Genomic DNA, 23,258 nt, shown 5'->3' on the forward strand with positions numbered 1-23,258 from the left:
CAGCAAGGAAAGGATCCAGGAGGCACTTGTGGTAATGAGGTCATAGACAACAGTATGAATGAAAGGACTTGGTGAGCTGCTCTTAGAACAAGCCTAGGGCAGGTTTCCTGACAGGCCCGGACACACAAGAAAGAACAGCACAGTTCCTTAATGTTCCTACTATGTTTGCTTTTATTCATCTTTCTGGACGACAGAAAACTCTCTCTCACCAGTTGTGGTGATGTAGGCAGGCCTCTAATCCCAGCACGCAGGAGGCAGAGGCAGGCAGATAGATCTCTTGATAACCCAGACCATCATCAAGGGCTACACAGTGAGATTCAGTCTCAAACAAATCAAACTACCTCTGGATGCGGCCTCCCTCTGGGAAAAGTCGAGTGACCCCTGGCTTACCGGGGGAGGGGGGAGCCTTGGGGGGGGGGGTCTCTGGCCACATAGGCCCTGCTTTCCAACCCTGGTCCAGCTCTCCAGCCTGGACTAGAGGCACGATGCAGATGGTTGTCTTTTTGCAGTTTTGAGAAGAGATGGAAAAATTGCCCCGTCTTCTCAGAAAGGGTTGAGGACAAATCGGGAGAGCCCAACTTTCCCGACTCTGAGAGGGAGGAAATGTGAGAGGAAGGCTAGTCAAGTGTGGGACCTGGAGTGAGTCTTACAGTTTGGGGGACAAGAAGCACCCCCAAAAAGTACATGTTCAGGAGTTCCGACTGCAGCTACAGACAACTGAAACCGCAGGAACTATTGGTTGAGCCTTGGTAGTCGGCTTTGGCGGCCTCGAGTTCCAGCAGGTGACACAGCTCCAGGCGGCTTTTCAAGCACTTCTTAGCCCCAAGGTGACTCCAGCTAGTGGCTAGGGTGGCAGGCCGAGCATCCAGCGCTTGCAACAGGCGCGGCAGGTCACGAAGCAGGCGGTAGCGCGGCAGAGCGCGCAGCGGACGGGGAATGTCACCTTTGGTGCAGAGGCGACTGAAGTAGGCGAGCAGCAGCTGGCGTGGAGCAGCGCACAGCAGGGTTCGAAGGGACGCAGCCTGCGGGTCGCCGCTGCTGGCAGTCCTGGGGCCCGCACAGTTCCACAGGAGCAGCACAGTGCCCTGCTCCCGAGCCACGCGCTCCCGTGCTGCCCAGAGCCATGGTAGTGGTCCAATACGCGCCACGTGCGTCCCTTCCCAGAGATCCACGATTACATCGCGTCCACCACCCAGCGCGGTCCGCAGCAGTTCGGCCAAAGCTCCCACCAGGCGTCGCTGTGCCTCTGAGTCCGCTGCGTGTAGGAGTAAAACTGGCCTTGTTCGACCGGGGCCTGGGGACCCAAGCGACAGCTGAGTAGGGTAAGGGGCGTCTGGGGGAGGAAGGAAGGGAGGCGAGGACAGTCAGCCCAGCTTTTTCCTTAGGGGCCTCTGGCCTACACTCTAGGACGCCCTGCTTGTACAATGTGTCCTTTATCCGTTCTGGGAGTCAGTCCCCCAACCTGCTGAGCCTATTTGTTGCTTATAGGCTAATGAGGAAAAAGTGAAGCTTCTAATAGACAGCAGGCTGGATAGTAAACACCCCACCCCCACCCCACCAACACCGCCTCTTGCAGCTGGGTGGTGGTACAGATACAAACTGCACCCACAGCCCTTTGCCCTGCCTTAACCATTCCTTTCCACTAGGGGGCCTAAAAGTAGCAGCCTGTGCTCTGGCCCTCACTTGATCAAAAAATACTGGGAACATCTGAATCTCCCAGGACCAAAGGTGAATTTACCTGGCAGTAGGCGCCGGCAGAGGAGGACCAGAACTACACCCAATAGAGTGGTGACAGCCAGCAGTACCAGGGTCAAGAGTCCGAGGTGTCTATGAGAGACTGAATCAAGCAGGTGAAGGCAAGCCGTCTCCTGAGTGCCCACGCTCCTTCCCTCTCCTCTCACCCAAGAACTCACCATCAGGACACAAGAGGTGCTTCCAGGCAAACTGGACATCTGACCTCCACACCTGAGGACACAAGGCCCCCGCGTATGTGAGCTAGATTACCCCCTCTCTCCCAGGGAAGGAGTCCCCACTGGCTTGGGAATTCCTCCAGCTCTAGTTTTGTGTCTAGTACAAACGACACTGAGGCCACAGGTGCTCCCACTTCTGGGCTGGGCTGGAGGGCACAGAACAGCTGAAATAGCCACCAGTGAGTGCTAGGCCTTGTCACCACACCTCATTGTGGACATGCAATAGCAGGTTTTCTCATTTTTAACAGGAAGGCAAAATATACGTGTTTTGTTTGTTTTGTTTTGTTTTTAAGATAGCATATAGATAAGGACATCTAATTCCAGTTTAAAACACTTGGCCAAACCAAACACTTTATATGGACTCTGTGCTAGGGGATCTTACCAGGATGCAGCTCCCCTGCCTCAAGAAGGGAATAATGAGGTCTAGAGTCACTGGGACTGAGCCCTGGGTCTGTAAGGACAAAACATAGAATGGTTGTCCCCATACATGCAAATCTTACAGTGTCTCACCCAGCTCCATCCCACCTAGTTAAAGGGCCCAGTGACACATCCAAAAAACTTCCCCAGCCAACCAACTACCATTGATCTTCCCCAGATATTAGCTGCTGTGGCTGAGCTAACATATCGCTCATACACACACACACACACACACACACACACACACACACACACAGTGCCACCCTGAGGAAGAAGGTAGTCACAGCCATTGTCTGTGTCCTTCAGCATGTGTGCATCTCTTCACCCCCTACACAACTGAAGAGGCATCCTGTGCACGGGGAGAATAGGCTGTGGAGGACGACCGGGAGCATTAAATGGGAATGTGCATATGGGTACCTTAGTAAACTAATAAATAGGGCTGGAGAGATGGCTCAGTGGTTAAGAGCACTGGCTGTTCTTCCCGAGTTCAATTCCCAGCAACCACATGGTGGCTCACAACCATCTGTAATGAGATCTGATGCCCTCTTCTGTGTGTCTGAATATAGCAACTGTGTACTTGCATACATAAAATAAACAAATCTTAAAAAATAAACTGATATATATATAATCATTATGTGTATAATTATAATTATAACATACATATAGATACACACATATATATTAAGCTAAGATGTGTGTGTGTGTGTGTGTGTGTGTGTGTGTGTGTAAATGACTAAGAGGAGGCCAAAGCCTGTTTGTATGTTCTTCTTATACCTCCTGGTGCATAATACAGGGTGAGCAGAGTAGGCACTCAGGAAATGTGTATTGAACCAGTGAGAATTGATTGCTGTGTATCTACAAATGAGATGTGGCTCCACTCTGTGTTCCACAAGTTAGTTACAAGGTTGATCAGTTAACTCCAACCTTCAGGAGCACCATTCACCTCTACTCTGCACCCATGGCATTCTTGACTTCAGTCTCAAGCTGTCAGCTGGTAGCTATTCAGATCATAAGTATTTGCTACCCTCTGTCTGTTTGGGAGCCCATAGGACTCAAAGCAATAATCTAGCTGCAAGGGAGCCTTTGAGAGAGATCTGTATGTAGAGACCATGCTTGGTCAGCTTATTGCTGTAGTTTTGTGAGTAAATGTGAGTGTGGCTTTTAAATCAGATACTCAGATACAAAGTCAGCTAGGCAACCCATTCTTAACCCAAATGATGGAGCTGCACTACTGTACAGTGAATCCTTCAGCTTCTAGATGTCTCTAGAGAGTTGGTTAACTTCTTTACTAGTGCCGTGTAGAGGCATGAGTCCTGGGGGAGGACAGCTGGGGTGAGGGGTAGCATCAATATACAATGTAGAGCTGAGGAAATGACTCAGTGGATGAATTTTATATACAAACATGAGCATTTGAATTGAAATCCTAAGCAACCAGAGTTTTAAAAAAAGAAGAGCTCAGTGGTGATGATGGTGGTGGCGATGGTGGTGGTGGTGGTGATGGTGGTGGTGGCGGTGGTGGTGGTGATGGTGGTGGTGGTGATGGTGGTGCACACCTTTAACTCCAGCACTTGGGAGGCAGAGGCAGGCAGATTTCTGAGTGTACAGATTGAATTCCAGGACACTCAGGGCTACAAAGAGAAACCCTGCTGTGGGGGAAGGGGTGCAGGGTAAACCAGGCATGGCTAAATATTCATGCAACCCCAGCACTGGGTGTCAGAGACAAGTGAATCCCAGGACTTCACTAGACTGCCAACCTAGCTGAAAACAGCAAGCTCCAGGTTCAGTGAGAGACCTTGTCTCAAAAGAATAAGGTAGAAATGAATGAAGGTAGGAATGAGACCTCTGGTCTCTTCATTTACACCCAGAGACGTGTACACCTACACATGCATATACATCATACATGCAATGAGGCAGTGGCTTCAGTGGGCTGGAGAGTAGCTGAAGGGAGTGCCAGCATCTGGAGGCTATTCTCTCTGTAAACTGAGACACTGAAAGGCTTAGGAACTCCCTGGTGAAGGACCCCACAGATTGACAGAGGGCTGATCAAGAAAATAATCTATGATAGATAACAGAACGCCTCCACCCACACAAGGTCTGCCTCACTGAAGTAACAGGGAGGTTAGAGATATGCATTGGCCAAGAGAACCTGGTAGGAAACAAACCCTAACTAAGCCATACCTGGCTGATACTGTACACAGGAGGCATCGAGCTATCCAGCCCCAAACCTGGGTTACTCCAGGCAGCACTGAAGGCAGCGTATGTCCTCAAAGAAAAGTGAAGAGTCAGTTGTTGGGCCTGGGTATCCATGCTCACAGTCCAGGATGGGAGAGAACCTGTTTGTGGAAAGTGATTAGAGCTGGGTTGTTCTGGTCCTGTAGGTCACAGGTGAATGGGAGTGAGATGTGGGAGAAGGGATTCTTACTGACTCACCACTCTGGCGGGGACATTCAATATGGCTGCTGTTTTCAAAAGAAAACTGAGAAACACAAGCACAGTAGGTCAGCAGGATTCAGTCCCATCCCTCCTCCCATTGTCAGCCCCCTGCCTATGGTTGTACCTTAAAGCAGAGCTGGGGGTGCAAGTCCACATTCTCCATAATATACCACTGTTGGGGAGAAGGGAGTTAGTCAGGGAGAAAGGTCCCTGGGCCCCCGACCCTGCCCAAGTCAGCCTTGGAGGGAGGTGGCTGCCCTTACTCCTTCTGACTCCTGTGCTGTGGCATTGGGAAGGGTTTTGCAGGGTGTGACTGGGTCCTGCCTCCAGCAGAGGGAGGCCTCGAGTTTCAGTGGGCAGCGGAGTGTCAGAGCCATGACCATCTGATTGTGCTGGCTGTAGTCAGTGAAGTGTATTGACTTCCAGAAGTCCGAGCCATCTGGGAGGTGACAGGTCCAAGGATGAGGCCACAGCCCAGTTGTAGCTCCATCTCCCCACCCTGACTCCAGGGCACCAGAAGAAATTACCAAAGTTCCAGGGTACCTCCGCTCACAGGTGCTCAGCAGCTGAGCATGCCCTACTCTCCCTACCCACCTTTCTATCCAGCCTTCGTGCCTTTGCCTTTCCATCCCGGGTCTCCACACTGTACTCAAAACACCCCATACTCAAAATCTGTGCAGGCTCCTCCCAGAATCTAAACATGCCTTCTTCCCTGACTTCTTTCTAAAGCCTGTCCATTTCCTGAGCCCAGCACCTCTGACACCCTCTCTGCTCACACCAGGTGTCTCCTTTCCTGAGGCTTTGAATTACTTGTATCTGAGCGCTCTTTCTCTCCTGAGGTCGGCGCTGTGTACACAGCACTCTAGACAAAACCAGCCACTTTCCTGTGACGTAGTTCCTTCTAGCCTCATCAACAGTTTGGGATTTTATTGATAAAGGAAAGGGGGGTGGTGTGTGGGGATAATTCACAGGCAGAGCTGGGAGGTGACCCTAGGTCTCTAGTTAGTCCTTTTACACACCACGCCCTGGGCGACCCTCCTCCATTCATGATGTTCAGCACTTAGGGAGCCCATCTGCAGATTGACACACCACACACACACACACAGACAGAGAGAGAGAGAGAGAGAGAGAGAGAGAGAGAGAGAGAGAGAGAGAGAGAGAGAGAAGGAAGAGATCAATACAACACTCACAAGCTTCAGGCCGGCTCTGGAAGGGACACTTTTTGTGCCTCACAGTGTCCTCTTGCAGGTAGGAGGCCTGGGAAAATGAAGCATAGAGATTGTCACGGAAATGGCTTTTCCAACATCATTACTTCTGGCTCTAGCTCACTACTACTGTAAAGTACCCTCAGCCTTAGGACACTAATCAGGGAGCCCTGTGGAGTAAGGGAAAAGGTTAGGGCTCAAGATCCTAGAAAAGAGCAGCCAATAAGGCAGTCTCTGGTCTCCAAAGAGAACTATTCCAGGCAACAAAGAACTAGAACTCCTGCAGACCACATCCCTCAACTTTGGGCTTCCTGACCCCCATTCTAGGCTTTCTCACAGTACCCAGTGCCCTGTGTTTCTCCTCATTCTGGACTCCCTGAGAGTCCACCTGCTGTTGTCTCTGGAAGTTTCTTGTCTCCCTAGGTCTCTATCCTTTTTTCAGGACTACCCTTCCTCCAATAATGTCCAAAACATTTGGGGGGGTGGATGTTTGTTTTGACTGCATAATTAACAGATAAAAAAGTAGATGCAAAAAAGTATTGTTTATGTGCATAAACTAAAAAGAACATTAAGATATTTTGAAGTATCTCAACCCCTTTGTATTATTTGGTGAAATATGGTCTCTTTCCTCTCTTTCCCTGTCTTACACACACACACACACACACACACACACACACACACACACACACCACATTTGTTTTTGGTACTTAACTTAGATTATTATCACATAGAACCAGGTTCTATAAGCTCTGAGGTAAGAATTTCTGCAGGCATTTTATAATTTCTTCTTGATAAATAAGTCAAAATATTTATATAAGGATTACTAGTAAATTTGACGTTCAATGTGTCTTGTCATGTGAACTTTAAAAATTCCTCATGATTTCCAGAACAATATACAAACCTGCAGTAGTATTCCATTAATATTTATAGGTAATTTGGAAAGTAGTCAGGATATTGTGTCATGAGCAGTTAAAAAGTGGCTCAAATGTTCTCTTTTCCAGCATCAGTCTAGATTTGAAAAACTCTAACAAGTGCACCACTGGTGGAGTACTTATGGTTAGGGTAATTGATACCAACACACTTAACACTCTCGAAACAAAGGTATATAAAACCTGAAACTAGTTCTTTTACTTGTATAAATAATCTGTGTGATGTACTTTTAAAATTATTTTTAATTATCTTTTTTTAATTGGATATCTTTTATTTACATTTCAAATGTTATCCCCTTTCCCAGTTTCCCCTCCATACCCCCATCCCAATCCCCCCTCCCTGCTTCTATGAGGGTGTTCACCCACCCACTCCTTCCTACTACCTTCGAACATCGGCGGCTCACAGCCAAGCCAGCACCCGTTTCCTAAGCATCCCTGGTTCTTTTGGAGTTTCTCTTTAGTGCTGTAGGGTTTGTATTTCTCCATCCATCCCTAGTCCTTTATACACTGATTTACTGGAGATGTGGGTAGGCAAGGAGCCATGGTTAGCCCAAATTCCCTTATTCTCACCTCTATGCACATGCAGGGCAGAAGAAATTCATAAGGCAGGTCTACAGTGTGGCCCCCAGACACAATCTTCTGTTCATAAAAACCACAAAGGAAGAGAAACAGAGACACCTAAGATAACGCATGGATATTGTAGACAAAGTAGGAGGACGCTAAGACCTCAGACCTTATTTCCCTACTATATAAAACTTCCTTCTTCTTCTCATAGGCTCTTGGTTCTATACGCTAGCCATTTGCTTGAGGTATTCTATGAGGAGTAGGAATAGGGAAGTATGGATTGTAGTCTGTGTGCAGATGAAGTCAGTGAAATCTTAATTAGTCAGATAGACCAGAGCCTGTGATTGGGCAGTGGAAAAAGAAGGTGGGGCTGAAAGTTTTAAAGAGGAGACAGAGAGACAGAGGAGAGAGACAGACTGGAGACAAGATGGAACCTAAAGGAGAGGAAGATGAACCAGAACCACATGGTCCTGGGAGCCATAAGTAACTAGGGATTTCTTAGATAGACAATTAAATAAAATAGGGCACATCTGTTCAAGCCAGCTGTGCATCTTGTTATCTCTATCAGTTGAGTTTTCAGTTCTCTGTGTGGGCATTTTGGGGGTTGAAGATTTACTGCTATAAATCTGGCTGGTAAATTATAAGCCTCTGGAGTTTTCATTATAAGGAGCTAGGGGTTTAGAGCCAGTGGCCACCAGTCTTGACAGACTAGCCGCAGGGAAAGGATAGCTTGGGAAAAGAAAGCAGTTCAGCAGCAGGCTAACCTCTGGAACCTGGGAAGGCCTCGGCTTGCAGCTCCCAATGGAGGAGGGGAGACCGGGTTGCCAGTGAGTAGCTGGCTTTTAGCATAGATTTTTTTTTTTAATGATTTCATGCTACAGGGAAGGGAATACATAGTTCTTGAGTTCGTTATATGCTTGCCATGTAGGATGTTAGAAGCATCAACTCTACCAGAGGCTAGCATCAGCGTGAAGTTAGAAGGTATAGCCATTGTAGACATGAAGAGATCTGAAGGACCCCAGAGCACAGCTTCCGTCTTCACCCATGATGCCTAGCTATGCAAAGTGGCACCTGTGGTGTCTGCAGGTACAAGTGGGCAGCTAGGACCTGGCCGGGGAGATTAGGGGGATATAGTTTTCTGAGGGTTAGACAAAAGGTACGAGAGAAGAGTGCCAAGACACATGTGAGCATTCTGTCAAATCATCAGAGGAACAACCTCTTGAGGAAGCAAAGCGTTTGTTGTGGTTTTTCTTAAGGCAGGGGCTTATGTACCCCATGCTGACCTCAGACTCATTATATCTCCAAGCATAACCTTGAATTCCTGATCCTCCTACAGAATTTGTACAATGCTAGAGATCATGCATGGTTGGCAAGCACTCTACCAACTGGGCAACCCTAGCAAAGGGTCTCTGAGTGTTCTCTCCCTGGGAGTGTATACCATATTCATTTGTCTATGGTCTCTTCTCTCAAATAACCTAGCCCACACCTTTTCTGTCTAGTCAAGGTCTTAACACTATATACCTCATTTTATAAGTTCTGAGCAATTACTTTCTCTGTCCAGGCATTAGTCTCCTCCATATATCTATTCAGGAATTGTGCAGTCTGTCTCCTTATGGGGCGGGGCACTAGATACCTGGGTATCAAAAGGACTGCCCATGTCTTCACATTCCAGTGCCCACTGGTAGCAAAGGCGCACACTGGCCTCTGGGCCTGGAGGAACAGCCACCCGAACAGCCTGTATCTCAGGCAGTAAATCAAAGGAGAATTCAGGTCCTAGGGAGAAGGAAGACTTGGTGACCTGGTTCAGGCAAGGCTGACACCATCTCCAGTCACCATCATGCCTACCTCCACGCTTTTGTGAAGCTGCTCCAGGGAGATGCTCTATTCCTTCTGCAGTTGAAGGCTGGGTCCTTTTGGTGCGTAGGCCTCTGTGGGAGATGGCTGGGAAGGGCGTAGAAATTCGATGGCTTTCCTGAGACAGGGAAGGGCTGCCTAGCAGCTTCCTCTGCAAGCAGAGAACAAAATGGTGTTAAGCCAGGAGCCAGGAAGTCTGACTTCTAGTTCTGTCTTGGAACTTGAGAGACCACAGGCAAATTGCTCAAGTTCTTTTGGCCTCAGTGTCCCGTGCTGTGTAATGTTTTCATTTTCAAACTGCCTTTTGTAGCTGGCAAACCAAGTCAGGGGCAAAAAAGAGAGGAAGCACAGGGTAGAGCAATAAGCTACAGGGTACCTGGAAGGATGCTGGCATCCTGTGCCTCTGATAGACTTCAAATTTATGAGGACTTTTAGATTTCCTCACCAAGAGAGGGGACCAGCCCCACTGGAGGCCTGCAGGAGGGAGACAAACTTCTTATCTGGGTATTCATGGCCTCTGTCCTACCGGAGACTTGATCCAATATTGGATAGAGAGTCATTATAAATCAAGGAGTGCAATGATGTGAAGCTTCTTTGGTGGCAAAGGTTATGATTCAGTGAAAAAGTATTAAGGCTCAGAAAACACAGAAGAAAGGGTAGAGAGAATATAAGAGCCAGAAGTCTTCTAGACACACCATGGCAGTTGTGCACAAGATCTGTGTGAGGTCAAGCCAGCAAGATCAGTCAATGCCCGGTAGACAGCCCCGCTGACTGGATTCTGTGAACAATGAGCAAATAGAGCAAGGCTCGGTTTGATGCTCATATCAGGAGGCGAGACAGGCAGAGCTCTTGAATTTGAGGCCAGCCTGGTCTACTTTACAAGTTCCAGGGAAGTCAGGACTATACAGTAAGCCTCCGTCTCAAAAAGTGGACAGATATAAGTAAGCAGTTCAGAACACTTCCTGTTCTTAGAGGATCCAGAATTGGTTCCTAGCACCCACATCGTGGCTCACAACCATCTGTAACTCCAGTGCCGGGGGTTCTGATGCTGCTATGGGCACTACATGAATGGAATATGTACACACACACACACACACACACACACACACACACACACACATATATATATATACACACATATACACACAAGAAGACATTCCTGCACAAAACATACATATATATTAATATGAAACAGGGATGTTTTGGGAGTTTTTCAGGGGAAGTGGGAGAGAGGAATTGTAGGCGGTTTTGATAAAGATAGATTGTATGCATGTATGAGATTTTAAATAATAAATAAAAGGTATTTTATTTCTTTTTAAATTTTTAGGTTTATTTATTTTATTTTACATGTTATGAATGTTTTTGCTTGCACATGTGTATGTGTACCATGTGCTTGCCTGGTGTCTACTGGGATCAGAAGAAGACATTGGACTCCCTGGACCTATAGAGTTAGAGATAAGCCACCATGTAAGTGTTGGGAATCAAATCTACATCCACTGGAAGAGCACAAGTGCTTATAACAATTGAGCCATCTTTCCAGCCCCAACAAGACATTTTAAACAAACAAAACAATTTAAAAAGTCCTAAGCTAAGAAAAAAGATACACACACACACCCCACAACGGTAGGTATTCATTGTAGCATGATTCTTTTCCTTGACAGGGTTTCTCTGTGTAACTCTGGCTGCTCTGGAACTCACTCTACAGACCAGGTTAACCTTGAACTCAGAGATCCTCCTGCCTCTGGTTCATGAGTGTTGGGATTAAAGGTGTGTACCACCATTGCCTGACTGTGATTTATTTATTTATTTATTTATTTATCTATCTCTTTCTTTCTCTCTTTCCTTTTTTGAGACAGGATTTCTCAGTGTAACCAGCCTTGGCTGTTGTGGATTCACGTTGTAGACTAGGCTAGCCTCAAACTCACACAGATTAGCTCACTCCTCTCTCTCAAGTGCTGGGATTAAAGGCATGGTAGCATCATTTCTAAATGATAAAATTTTTTCAACTAACGTTTTGTGATTTTATGTCTAATTATGAACGTGTGTGTGTGTGTGTGTGTGTGTGTGTGTGTGTGTGTGTGTAGGTAGGTGCGAATGAGTTCAGGTGCTTGAAGAGTCAGAAACATCGGGTTCCCTGGAGGTGGAGCTGTGAACTGCCTGGGATGGGTGCTGGGAACTGAACTCAAGTTTGCTGCAAGAGCATCACGTGCTCTGAATCACTGAGCCATCTCTCTATCCCCCTAATAACCGCTGGTGTTAAAGTGTGTGTTCAGTGTGTACCAAGTAAGGCAATGAAACAGCAGAGTAACATGATTTTGCCGATGTAAAGTAACAACAGCAGGTCCATAGAGCGCACACTTTTAGGGATCGGTACCCTTTGTGGAGATGGCACCTCCACAATGATACAGTTGCCTTTAAGTGTTTGTTGTGAGGTGCTATTTTAGGATGCTCTAAGTCACTGTTGAGGTTAACAAGACAAAAACCTGTTCCTATATGACAACTGACACTGTCTCAGCCAGGTACTGACCCTCCAACTCTCCCCAGTTCATACCTCCACTGAGAATGGCTCAAAGCTGCTTCTCCTACCTGCAGACCGTGACACCAGACACAGGCACAAACAGCAGGACCAGTGCCAAGGCTCTGTGGCTAGGAGAGTAGGGCAGGGGCTTTGAGCAGAACTTCCTGTGCCAGAGAAAGGAAGGTCAGCACAGAGACACGGCTGTGAGCCTATCGCTCAGGAGGCTGAGACAGGAAGAGTAGAGGATGGAGGCTTTGGTCCCAACACAGAAACAAGGAGAGGAGCAGTGGGGTCTCAGGAGGGCCGCCTACTTCCTCCCAAACAGATTGAGGGCCGAGCTTTGTCATTCGAATAGGATCTTGAGAAAGTTATTAGACCCAGGGGCCAGACGGCTCATTCATCGAGTGGACTGGTCTTAAGTATCATATGCATGGGGAAAAGCTTGGTAGAGTTGAATGTACATAGAGTATAAGAGTACTGCCCCTGATAGAGTGAAGAGCCACCTGTGTGGAGTGCCTGGAGATTAGCCATTGTTGCTCATTGTATCCTCCCCATGGCTGGAAGCAACATGGCCCCTCTAGTCATTTCTCCTCCACTCTGGTGCTCAGAAGCCAAGGTCAGATGGCAGAGTTTAGAACTCTGCCTAAGCATTTATAGAATCTGAGGAATCTAGACTAGTCCTCCACTTTCTTACTGATATCAGACTACTCCCTGGGTTGTAACCAAAACTGCCAAAGATGGCTTACTGGGTCCTGAATCACAGGGGAGCACTGGGAAGAGGAGCAGGATAGAAAGTAAGACTTACCAGCAAAATGCTTATCCTGAAGATACAGGGCCCAGAAGGGAAAGAGAGAGGCATCATTAGAAGGTGCATTCTCCCTGAACTCTGCAACAAATTATTCATTCTGAGACCCTCAGCTCTCGGTCCATCCACTCAGCTGTTCTCTGGGTTATACCCTGCCAAGGACCTCAGCTCACCAGAACCTTAGCAATCCCTTCAAGACCACATAGAAGGCACACTGAGGATGCCATTAGGGCACAGGGTTTCAGAGGTAGGAAAGGGCAGGCAGGAGAAAGAGAGGTTCTAGTCTGTGCCAAGCAAGTGCCCCTTCACCTAGCAGCAGGACCTTACCACTCGGAAGGCCAGTAGACAGTGGCTGATCCAACGTGGCATACAGGGGCAGGCAGCCTGGGCAGACACAGTGAGGCTGATCAGCAGTAGGGGGAGAGACAGGAGCAAGGCTGCCAGTCTGGGGCTCCCCATGAGCTTCTATAGGATCAGGGAGCAGAGACCATGGCTTTTCTGTCTGTAAGAGGCCAGCAGGGCCTGGCCCTGGAGCTGTGAGAAGCACACGGTACCAGCAGGCGCTCTCACCTAACCCTGCCCTAGATCCACCCTGCCCCGAAGCTCCTCCTTGAACCTAACCAGCAGGCTTGGTCACATTCCTTTTCCTGGGCCAGGGCGCTGAAGAACGCTTGCTTGTTCTGTAGAAAGCCTTACTGCCCTCAAGTCACAGGAGGCTCTTGGTGTGGTAGAGTTAACAGGAAAGGAACCTGTACCTTGTTATGGAGGTGCGCCCATTTCTTAACCCCTCCTACCCCTCAAATACTGCAGATCTGACATACATATTAGTATACTTTGCCACAGACAGTTCCACATCTTTCACTTTGAGAAATGAACAGCTACTGTCTATCTGTGTACACTGAATGCTGAAGATAAAGAAGTGTTTGGTGCATCATTTGTTGAAGTCAAAAATGAGTAAACGTTATAAAACACAAATAAGCCCCCTGCATCCCCCAGATGTACTCAGGATCCCCACCTGACCCAGCCTTCTCTCTGTGCCCACTAGCCCTTTCCAGCTGTTCTTGACTCCAGGTCAAAGTGGTCTCTAGCTTTGAGGACCAACTAAATGATATGGCTTGTTCAGGAAGCCCAGGAGCTGACAGCTGAGCTCTGGAGCAGAGGGAGCAGCCCCACTCACTGACCTGGTTTCCTGTGGTTTCCGGTGCAGGAAAAAAGCTGACAAGGCTCCAGGCTTTGTGGGGACCCTCCCCATCATCTTATGGCTTCCTCTCACTCAAGGAGCACTTGAGCTGCATCAGCCGTCTCCTTGGCAACAGCCACGATGGAAGGAAAGTTCAGGGCATGTCCACTGGTATCTCTCTCTCTCTCTCTCTCTCTCTCTCTCTCTCTCTCTCTCTCTCTCTCTCTCTCTCTCTCTCTCTCTCTGTGTGTGTGTGTGTGTGTGTGTGTGTATGTGAAGGCCAGAGGCTGACACCAGGGTGTCTTCCTGATTGGTGTCCAACTTGTTTTGAGAGAGGACCTGTCACTGAACCTGCAGTTGCGGTTACAGCTAGGCTGGTGAGCTGCAAGCTCCTGGAATCCACCTGTCTCCTCTACTCAGTGCTGGAGCTACAGGTCCATTCTGCCAGGGCCTGGGGATCAGAACTCAGCTTTCCATGCTTGTGCAGCAAGCACTTTACACCCTGAACCTTCTCACCAGCCCCATGATTATTGCTGTCAAGACAGGGTTTCAAGCTGGAGAGATGGCTTAGTGGTTAAGAGCACTGACTGTTCTTCTACAGGTCCTGAGTTCAAATCCCAGCAACCACATGGTGGCTCACAACCATCTGTAATGGGATCTGATGCCCTCTTCTGTTGTGTCTGAAGACAGCTACAGTGTACTTATATATAATAAATTAATTGATTTTTAAAAAGACAGGGTTTCATGTATCCTAAGCTGACCTCCAATTCTCTATGTATCCCAAAGATGTCCTTATACACCACATCCTCCTTCCTCCACTTCCCCAAGTGCTGAGATTACTGGGTGAAGCCCTGTACGCAGTTTCTTCAGTGCCACAGACTGAATTCAGGATTTAAAGCTAAGCAAGCACTCTACCAACAAAGCTTTCTCCCAGCTCCAACATTCTGTCTCTGAGACACAGTCTGGGCTACCATAACCAAGGCCTTCTTTTGGCAGTCTTAAATCTATTGGCTCATATCTGCAGTTTCCAATCTACCTGTTACCCTAAAAGTCTCCTCTTGCTTTTGCATTCTTTAAGACATAAAGCCTGCAGGGAGGGTAGTAAGATGAGAAGGCACGTAGAGGTAAGATGGAGGCATCTTTACCTGAGCTGGATCCCCAGGACTCACACGGTAGAAGAGAACCAACTCCTGTGAGTGTCCTTTGCATTTTAAAAATTTCATTTACTAGGGACTGGGGCAGGTGGTTCAGCTGGTAGACTGCTTGACTAACATGCACTGGAGTCCTTGATTTGTACTTGCAGGGAGGTAAAGTTCAAGGTCAGTCTCAGTTACAGAGCATAGTAGACCAACCTTAGATACATGAAACCCTATAAAAGGAAGGGGTGCAATTAACTAGCAGAGGTTTTAATTAAATTTTTGAATTAAAAAATACATATATGTGAGCATTTTGTCTGCATGTATATATGGGCACTTTGTGTGTGTGGTGCCTGTAGAGGTCAGAAGAGGGTGTCAGATCCATTGTGAGCCATCATATAGATGCTGGAACAGAACCCGGGTTGTCTGCAAGATCAAGTGCACTTATCCACAGGTCGAAACTCTCCAGAGAGTGGCTCTGGCCTGTAGTCCCAGGTACTTGAGAAGCTAAGGCAAAGGGATCACATATTGAATGCTTGCCTGATCCAAAGCGAGTTCAAGACCAATCTGGGCAACTTAATGAGACTCTTATCTCAAAGTAAGTGTGTGTGTGTGTGTGTGTGTGTGTGTGTGTGTGTGTAAATTAAATAAAAAGAGACCATTGGGTGGTGGTGGCACATGCTTTTAGTCCCATCACTTGAGAGGCAAAAGCAGGCAAATCTCTAAGTTTAAGGCCACCCTGGCCTACAGAGTGAGTTTCAGGACAGCCAGGGGTACACAAAGAAATCCTGTCTCAACAAACAAACAAGCAAACAAAGAGGCCATGAGTTTAAGAAAAGGGGGGGACTGGAGAGATGACTCAGTGGTTAAAAGCACTAACTGTTCTTCCAGAGGTCCTGAGTTCAATTCCCAGCAACCACATGGTGGCTCACAACCATCTGTAGTGAAATCCAATGTCCTCTTCTTGTGTGTCTGAAGACAGCAACAGTGTACTCATATACATAAAATAAATAATCTTTAAAAAAAGAAAAGAGGGAGGTATAGTGGAGGAGTTGGAGAGAAGAAAGCAAGGAAGGATAACTACAATTACAATTTCAAAACATTATTATTTTGTATTTGTTTTTGTTTTTCAAGACAATCTTCCTATGCAGGCTGGCTTTAGTGGAACTCACTATGTAGATCAGGCTGGCCTCAGACTCACAGAGATCTACCTGCTTCTGCCTCCTGAGTGCTGGGATTAAAGGTGTGAGCCACTACTCCCAACTATAAAATGGTATTTTTGAAAGGAAGTAAAAAGAAGGCTGCATACAACTTCAGTAGCAAAGCACTTGCTTAGTATATGCAAGGCCCTGGGTTCAATCCTAGTGCTTAAAAAAGAGGAGAGATTCTCTTCTGTTCTTCTCCATTGCTTAGCAATGACTGTCAGGAAGCAGATGTGCCACAGCTAAATGAACATCAATTATGAATCATTTCATCTAAGTAGCTTATCTGCTTCCAGTTCACAGACAAACCGCAGTATTTGATCCCTCTAAACACCTGTGAGGCTGATAAATGAGAATAATTTGTTTAATTTCATAAAGAGAGAAATAAGGAAGCAGAAGGGAAAGTAATTTGGTCAAGGTCAAAGTCTGTAGCCCAGGAAGCTGCACTTGTGCAGGGCCCTCGCCTGTGGTCTCTCGGCCTCCCCTTCCTCTTTGAACCAGCAGGGTCTCTGCTGACAGAGGACTTATGCAGAGCCAACCTCTGCAGCCACGTCAATAAGAGCTGGAGAGCAGAAGAGGTGGTCGTGCAGCTAGGCACAGTGCCGAAGGCTCTCCTGCAGTTCCTGTACACACAAGACTTTTTAACTTTTAAGGTCCACTTTTCCAAAACTGGTTTTTAAATTTATGTTCGTCCTATGTGCATTGGTGTCTTGTCTGCATGTATGTCTGTGTGAGGGCATCAGGCCTCTGGAAGTGGAATTACAGACAGTTGTGAGCTGTCATGTGAGGGATCCCTTTGCACGAGTCAGTGCTCTTAACTGCGGAGCGCTCTCTCCAGCCCCGAGGCTCTTTTTATTTTTTTTAAGTATATGAATGTTTTACCTACATTGTTTATGTGCATCGTGTCTGTGTTTGGTGTCCTTCGATATCAAACGGAGACATCAGATTGCCTGGAACTGGTGTCACAGATGGTTGTGAGCCACCATGCGGGTGCTAGGAATCAAACCCTGGTCTTTTTTTTTTTTTTTAAAACAACTTTACTTTTAAAATCAGAGATAAATGTACAGATTTTTAAAGCATTTTTGCATAAAACTATATGAATATATTTGTCAGTACTTGATTTTTTTAAAGGTTTGATAGTATGCATTGAAATCTTACTAGTTACAATGAGCATAAAGTACATGTAAAACAAAACATAACATGAAAAAAGTCAAAGTTTTCTTGTTGTGTAAAGATTAAACATAATGATTTTTAAATACCAAGAGTTGCCACAAGGCTACATTCTTAGCTTTTGAATTATTAATGATTTAAAGTCTAGGTGTACCACGCTCTGAGAGAGTGTTATAAGCTTTTTTTTTCTAAGGACTGAGGCCCACTTTTTGGCCATTTTTTTTTTTTTTTTTTTTTTTTTTTTTTTTGAGCTTCATATGGTCTGTGAGTTGTTTCTTGGGTATTCAGAGCTTTCTGGGGCTAGTATCCAATTATCAGTGACTTTGTTTTATGTTATTATGTCTGTTCTTTTGTAACTGGGTTACCTCACTCAGGATGTATTCTCTAGATCCATCCATTTGCCTAGGAATTTTGTAAAGTCATTGTTTCTAATAGCTGAGTAGTACTCTGTTGGGTAAATGTACCACAATTTTCGTATCCATTCATCTACTGAAGGACATCTGGGTTCTTTCCAGCTTCTGGCTATTATAAATAAGGCTGCTATGAACACGGTGGAGCATGTGTCCTTGATATATGTTGGAGCATCTTTGGGATATATGCCCAGAAGTGGAATAACTGGGTCTTCAGGTAGTACTATGTCCAACTTTCCGAGGGACCGCCAGGCTGATTCCCAGAGTAAACCCTGGTCTTCTGCAAGAGAAACAAATGCTCTTTTGCACAGAGCCATCTCTCCAGCCCTACTATGTGTTCCTTGTGCTTGCCTGTGAGCTCTAGTCCAGAGCACTCATCCTTCTTGGCTCCCAAAGCTTCTGACCTGACTTTCGTTTTTGGTTTGACAAGTACATCTCTTCATTTATTTTTTATTCTTTTCTATACATTTTTCTATATTATTATTTTATATATTAATATAATATATATATATATTATTTCTATACCACAGTTTCCTCTTCCTCTGCTCCTCCCAGTCATGCCTCACCTCCCACTTTCCCATATTCACTCCTCCTCCATTTCCCTTCAAAAACCAACATGGCATAATTTTGTATGGTGCTTTCTATAAGCTTGTGGTTTTCTTCCCAGCCCCAAGCTCATGGAATAAGGACTCTGAGACTTAAATATATTTACAAATGTCTAGGCCATATAGCTAGGCTCATTTCCTGACTAGCTCATAACTCAATATCCTGTTTATTCTGGTCTAAGTTCTGCCACATGGCTGGCCACCTCTGCTCAGCTTTCATGCACTGTCCCCCTTGGAGTCCCGAGGTGAACCTCCTGAACCTTTCTCTATCCCAGAATTCCTCTCTCTGTACCAGAACTTCCACCTCCCCATTTCTTGCCTAAGCTAATAGGCCAACAGCATTTTTATCAACGGGTGAAACATCCACACATTGCACAAAAGACTCCCTCTACAGCATAACAAGTTATGATAAGAATAGGTACAAACCCTCATATCAAACCTGGACAAGGCAACTCAGAAGGAAGAAAAAGGTCTCAAGAGCAGGTAAAGAGTCAGAGACACCTCCTCTCCCACTGTTAGGAGTCCTACAAGAACACCAAGCTACACAACCATAAAGTATACACAGAGGACCTAGCTAAGACCCACAAAGTCCATTATTGTCATTTCAGTTGCCATGAACCCCTATGATCCCTGCTTAGTTGACTATGTGGGCCATCATCTTATGGTGTCCTTAACCCCTCTGGTTCCCATGATCCTTCCTCCCCTCTTCTGTGGTGTTCCCCTGGCTCCTAGTGTTTGTCTGTGGGTCTCTGCATCTGCACCCATCAGCTGCTGGGTGACACCTCTCTGATGACTCTTGGGATAGATGTGGATCTATGAGTGTAGCAGAACATCATTAGGAATCATTTCATTGACTTTTTCCCAGTCCTGTTTGGTTCTATCCTGGATCTCGGGACTGCCCAGCCTCTGGTCCATAGAAATACAGGCAGTGTCCGGCGTGGGCTTCTTCTCATGGCATAGTGCTTAAGTTGGACCAACTTCTGTGCCGCCACTGCCCCAGCACACCTGGCAGGCAGGAGAGACAGAACTCACCGTGTCTCCTGTTTCTCCTACCAGAAAACATTACAGGAACCCAGAGGGCTTCTGGATCCCATCTTGCACAAAGTCCCAGATTTAACAATGTGATAAAGTTGGTTAAGTAAATATGTAAGGAAAGAAATTAGAAGGTGGAGCACAGTGGACTTGGGAGATGGAGCCAGGGGGACCAAGAGCTCAAGTTGTCATGGCTTCACAGTGAGTTTGAGGCCAGCCTGGGTTTTCAGGCCATGGAAAGGGAGATGGAGGGGAGAGAGGGGCAAGCAGCCAGACCAGGAAACAACGAAGAAACAGAAGAGAGTCTTATCACAGTGAGTGATGGGTGGGCACGGTTCAGGAAGAATTCAAACTTAGCAAGATGGAATTGGAGGCAACAGGGGTGAAAGCAGCAGGTTGTCAGCATAAAAGTTGTGTGCTCTTAGGTGTCTGAAGCAGCTGGCCAAGACTTCATGCTCTAATAACCTTTATTTGGGAACCAAGCCAGGGCCTCAGGAAGTTCTGGCAAGCCCTGAAGCATGCATGCTTGACGAGAGTATACTGAGGTTGGAGGTGGGTAGCCATTTTTGTCAGTCTTTCCTATGCATGGACTTGGATGGGCCATGAGTAGCAGCTACAGAATCTTCCTATAATGGCGGTTTCCTAAGGTCTGCGGGCTCTGGACCTGCTGTCGGGGCACTGGCCAGGATTATGTGAATCAAGAATGTGAAGTATCCCTTCTGTTCTTTCAGAAGGAATCAATGTCCAGCATGCTAAGAAATCATTCTTAACTAGACATGGTGATAAATACCTACATGGCATTTCAGAGACAGAGGCAGGACGATTCTATAAAGAGACCATGTCAGAAGGAAGGGCAGAAAAGGAGGGGAGAGAAAAAAGGAAGGAAAGAGAATTCACTCCTAAAACAGGTAGACACTCCCAATTAGAGAGGCAAGCACAGCACTGTTCATCAAGGAAAGACATCTTGATATGTAAACCTCTATGCTCTGGGTAATTCATTCACATTTCTTTCAGCCTCACAGCCACAGGAGAGTCCACAATACCCATGCATCTCATCAAAAAACAGGCTCAGCTGGGTGTGGAAACAGTCACAATCCCAGCACGACAGAAGCCGGAGGAGTGCTGAGTTTAAGGACACTGAGCTACAGTGTGTCACATGGAAGGAGAAGGTAAGAATGTGGCCCAGTTGATAGAGCACTTGCCTAATAAGTATGAAGCTGGACTTGGTTCCTAGGATGGTAATAAAATGTAATAAAACCAACAAAGATAGTAAAATTCTAGCTAGAATCTCAGCCTAATAATCATTGCTGGTAGCACATAAGCCATTCTTGGGTCTAGACCGTTTCTCAAGAGTCTCTCCAACTCCTACACTCTCCTGTCTTGCTTGTAAGGATTAGACAACCACCACTTTTGACACCCATATGGTGTTACTGAGTCCATAAAATGTCTTCACAAAGACCAGAGGGATGCTGCAGTGGTTAAGAGCACTGGCTGCGCTTTTAGAAGATTTGGGTTTAGCACCCAGCACCCACATGGTTGTTCTCGAACTCCAGCCAGCCTCAGGGGATTCAATGCCCTCTTCTGACTTTTTCAGGTACCAGGAACCCAAGTGATACACAAACATACATGCTGGCAAAACTCCTATGTATGGAAAAATACATTTTAAGAATTTAAAAACTTTTTAGAATGCCTTAATACTTCACCTATTGGAGCTTCAGAGCAGCCTGTGTGACAGGTGGCTGATTCTTTAACTCATACTTTAGCCAATCTTGTTTTTTGAGATAGGTTTTGATTATGTAGCTCAGGCTAACCAAACTCACAGTATTCCTCCTGCCTCAGCATTCCAAAGGTTGGGATTACAGACATGTGTCACCTAACCCAAACACCATTTTTTTTAACAAGAGGAGGCCTCGTTTGTGAACACCACAACCACGAGGCAGGAGAAAATTGATGGAAAAGGGCTAGAAAAGCATAAGCCCAGGCACAAAACTAACATAAACCCATGTTTCCATGACGGCTACTTTTAAATTGTTGACAAGTGTCATAATGGGTTTTCAAGGTATTCATAGACTGTAAATAAAACACCATTTTAATGACCAAAAGTAATTTTTAGCTCTTTGACTAATAATTTTCACCCCAGTTTTAACAAATGTTTGTGTCTCAGTTATTAGCAGTGTGCGCTGTGATTTAACTTAGAATGGCTTACAAATTAGGATGATAGTTGTACCCAGTGCTTGTGTTACCTGTTGATTCTAATCTAAGATTGTGTGGTGTTTTTCTTCACATAGTGACTCAACTGGGTTCTAGAGAAAGGATTTGCAAGAGTTGCACCCCAACTAGCAGTGGGAATTTGGAAGCGTGGAGCTGGTGTGGCAGTGACCCACAAGAGAACTTAAAGATGGGTGGTCACTGCATGAGGCTAGCCATGGAGGCGGTGAGACCGGGGCCAGAGGAGCTTTAGCTACATCTCCCCTCCGGAAACCTTAGAAAAAGGTGAAGGCAATGGGAAGGATGTAAAGCTTGAGGAGTCAACACCAGACTTACACTCAGCAGTAGGCAGGAGGCAGAACTTAGCTTTGAAATGATCAGAAGTACCCAAACGAGGTACCACGTTTATGTTATGCCTTTAGTCGTAACATTTGAGAGGCAGGCAGATATCCGAGTCCCAGGACAGCCAGGGTTATAAAGAAATTGTTTTGAGCCCCTGTGTTCCCCTACCTCCACCCACAAAGATCCATAGGCCATCTGTAGAAAGCTCTGCAGACCGTACACACATTTCTTGAACAAGAGCATTACAACCGTGGAGGCCAGATCCCTGCAGTTAGTACAGATGTACCATCCAAGCATAACAAGGGCCGAGTGCAAAGGGACATACAGCTACACTTCTAGGTGTGGCTGTTAACTTGGTGTCATTTGTGAATATCTCACACAATTAGGTGTTATGTTGACTGCACATCCCCCCCAAGACTGGAAGCTCCTTGCTGTTTTCCCCAAGGCCCAACTTGGCCAGCCTGTGGCATTTTTGGAAATGGAAGAAGCTTCAGGTGGGGTGAATGAAAGTTCTATCACTGGTAGAATGCAGTGGGGTCACATCTTTTCATTTAGTGGCTTCCACAGGGTGAGCAGCTTCTTCGCAAATGTCCCCAAGAAGTAGGTCAATGAACCATGGACAGAAAATAACAGAAAGAACCCAAATCCCTTTCTTCTTACTTTACCCTGTATTACCTGTCAGTTGGTGGAAACTAATATAGTCCCTACAAGCAGATTCTTGAAAATAATTTTGGATTCTATTATACAGTTCTATGCACATAAAGGACTAAAACTTTTACTTCCTATAATAGGCAGGCAAAGGCAGGAGTTTTTGAGTTTGAGCTCTGTCTGTTCTACACGGTGGGTACCAGGACAGCCAGAGCTACATTGTCTTATTTCCTGTGTATGAGTTTTCAGCCTGCAAGCTTGTCTCAATACCTCATGCCCATCAAGTATCTCTAGAGACCGGAAGAGGGCATCAAATCCCCTGGGATAGTAGTTACAAATGGTTTTGAGCCACCATGTGAGTGCTGGGAACCGAACTGGGTCCTCTGTAAGAGCAGCCAGTGCTCTTAACCCCTGAACCACATCCTCCCACATCTCTAGAGCCCTCACCTCAGGGCAGTTCTTACCTAAAAGCTAGAGGACTGCAGCTGACTTCGATCCTTACACCCTCGCTTCTCCACTGGCAGTCGCATATTCCTCAGGAAACATCCATTCTTTTTATAACATCTATTGCTTCTCAAACAATACAACTCTGAAAAATCAATCAAATCTCCAACACAAGGCACAGGACAG

The 23,258-nt window shown here is 46.3% G+C and overlaps 1 protein-coding gene across 1 annotated transcript; it reads right to left on the reverse strand.

Annotated features, from left to right (window-relative positions):
- Positions 1–370: 370 nt before the first annotated feature.
- On the reverse strand, positions 371–13,154 carry IL17RE (interleukin 17 receptor E; the record flags this gene model as incomplete). Its single annotated transcript, XM_080914083.1, has 15 exons — positions 371–1,294; positions 1,739–1,837; positions 1,914–1,965; positions 2,353–2,421; positions 4,566–4,720; positions 4,818–4,863; positions 4,945–4,992; positions 5,084–5,259; positions 6,011–6,077; positions 7,525–7,593; positions 9,152–9,291; positions 9,364–9,523; positions 9,749–9,846; positions 12,696–12,711; positions 13,023–13,154. The coding sequence occupies 15 exons, from the start codon at positions 13,152–13,154 to the stop codon at positions 708–710; spliced, it is 1,914 nt and encodes a 637-aa protein (XP_080770209.1). The 3' UTR covers positions 371–707.
- Between the last annotated feature and the right edge of the window lie 10,104 nt (positions 13,155–23,258).

Source organism: Micromys minutus (assembly GCF_963924665.1).
Source record: "Micromys minutus genome assembly, chromosome: 3".
NCBI classification, from domain to species: domain Eukaryota; kingdom Metazoa; phylum Chordata; class Mammalia; order Rodentia; family Muridae; genus Micromys; species Micromys minutus.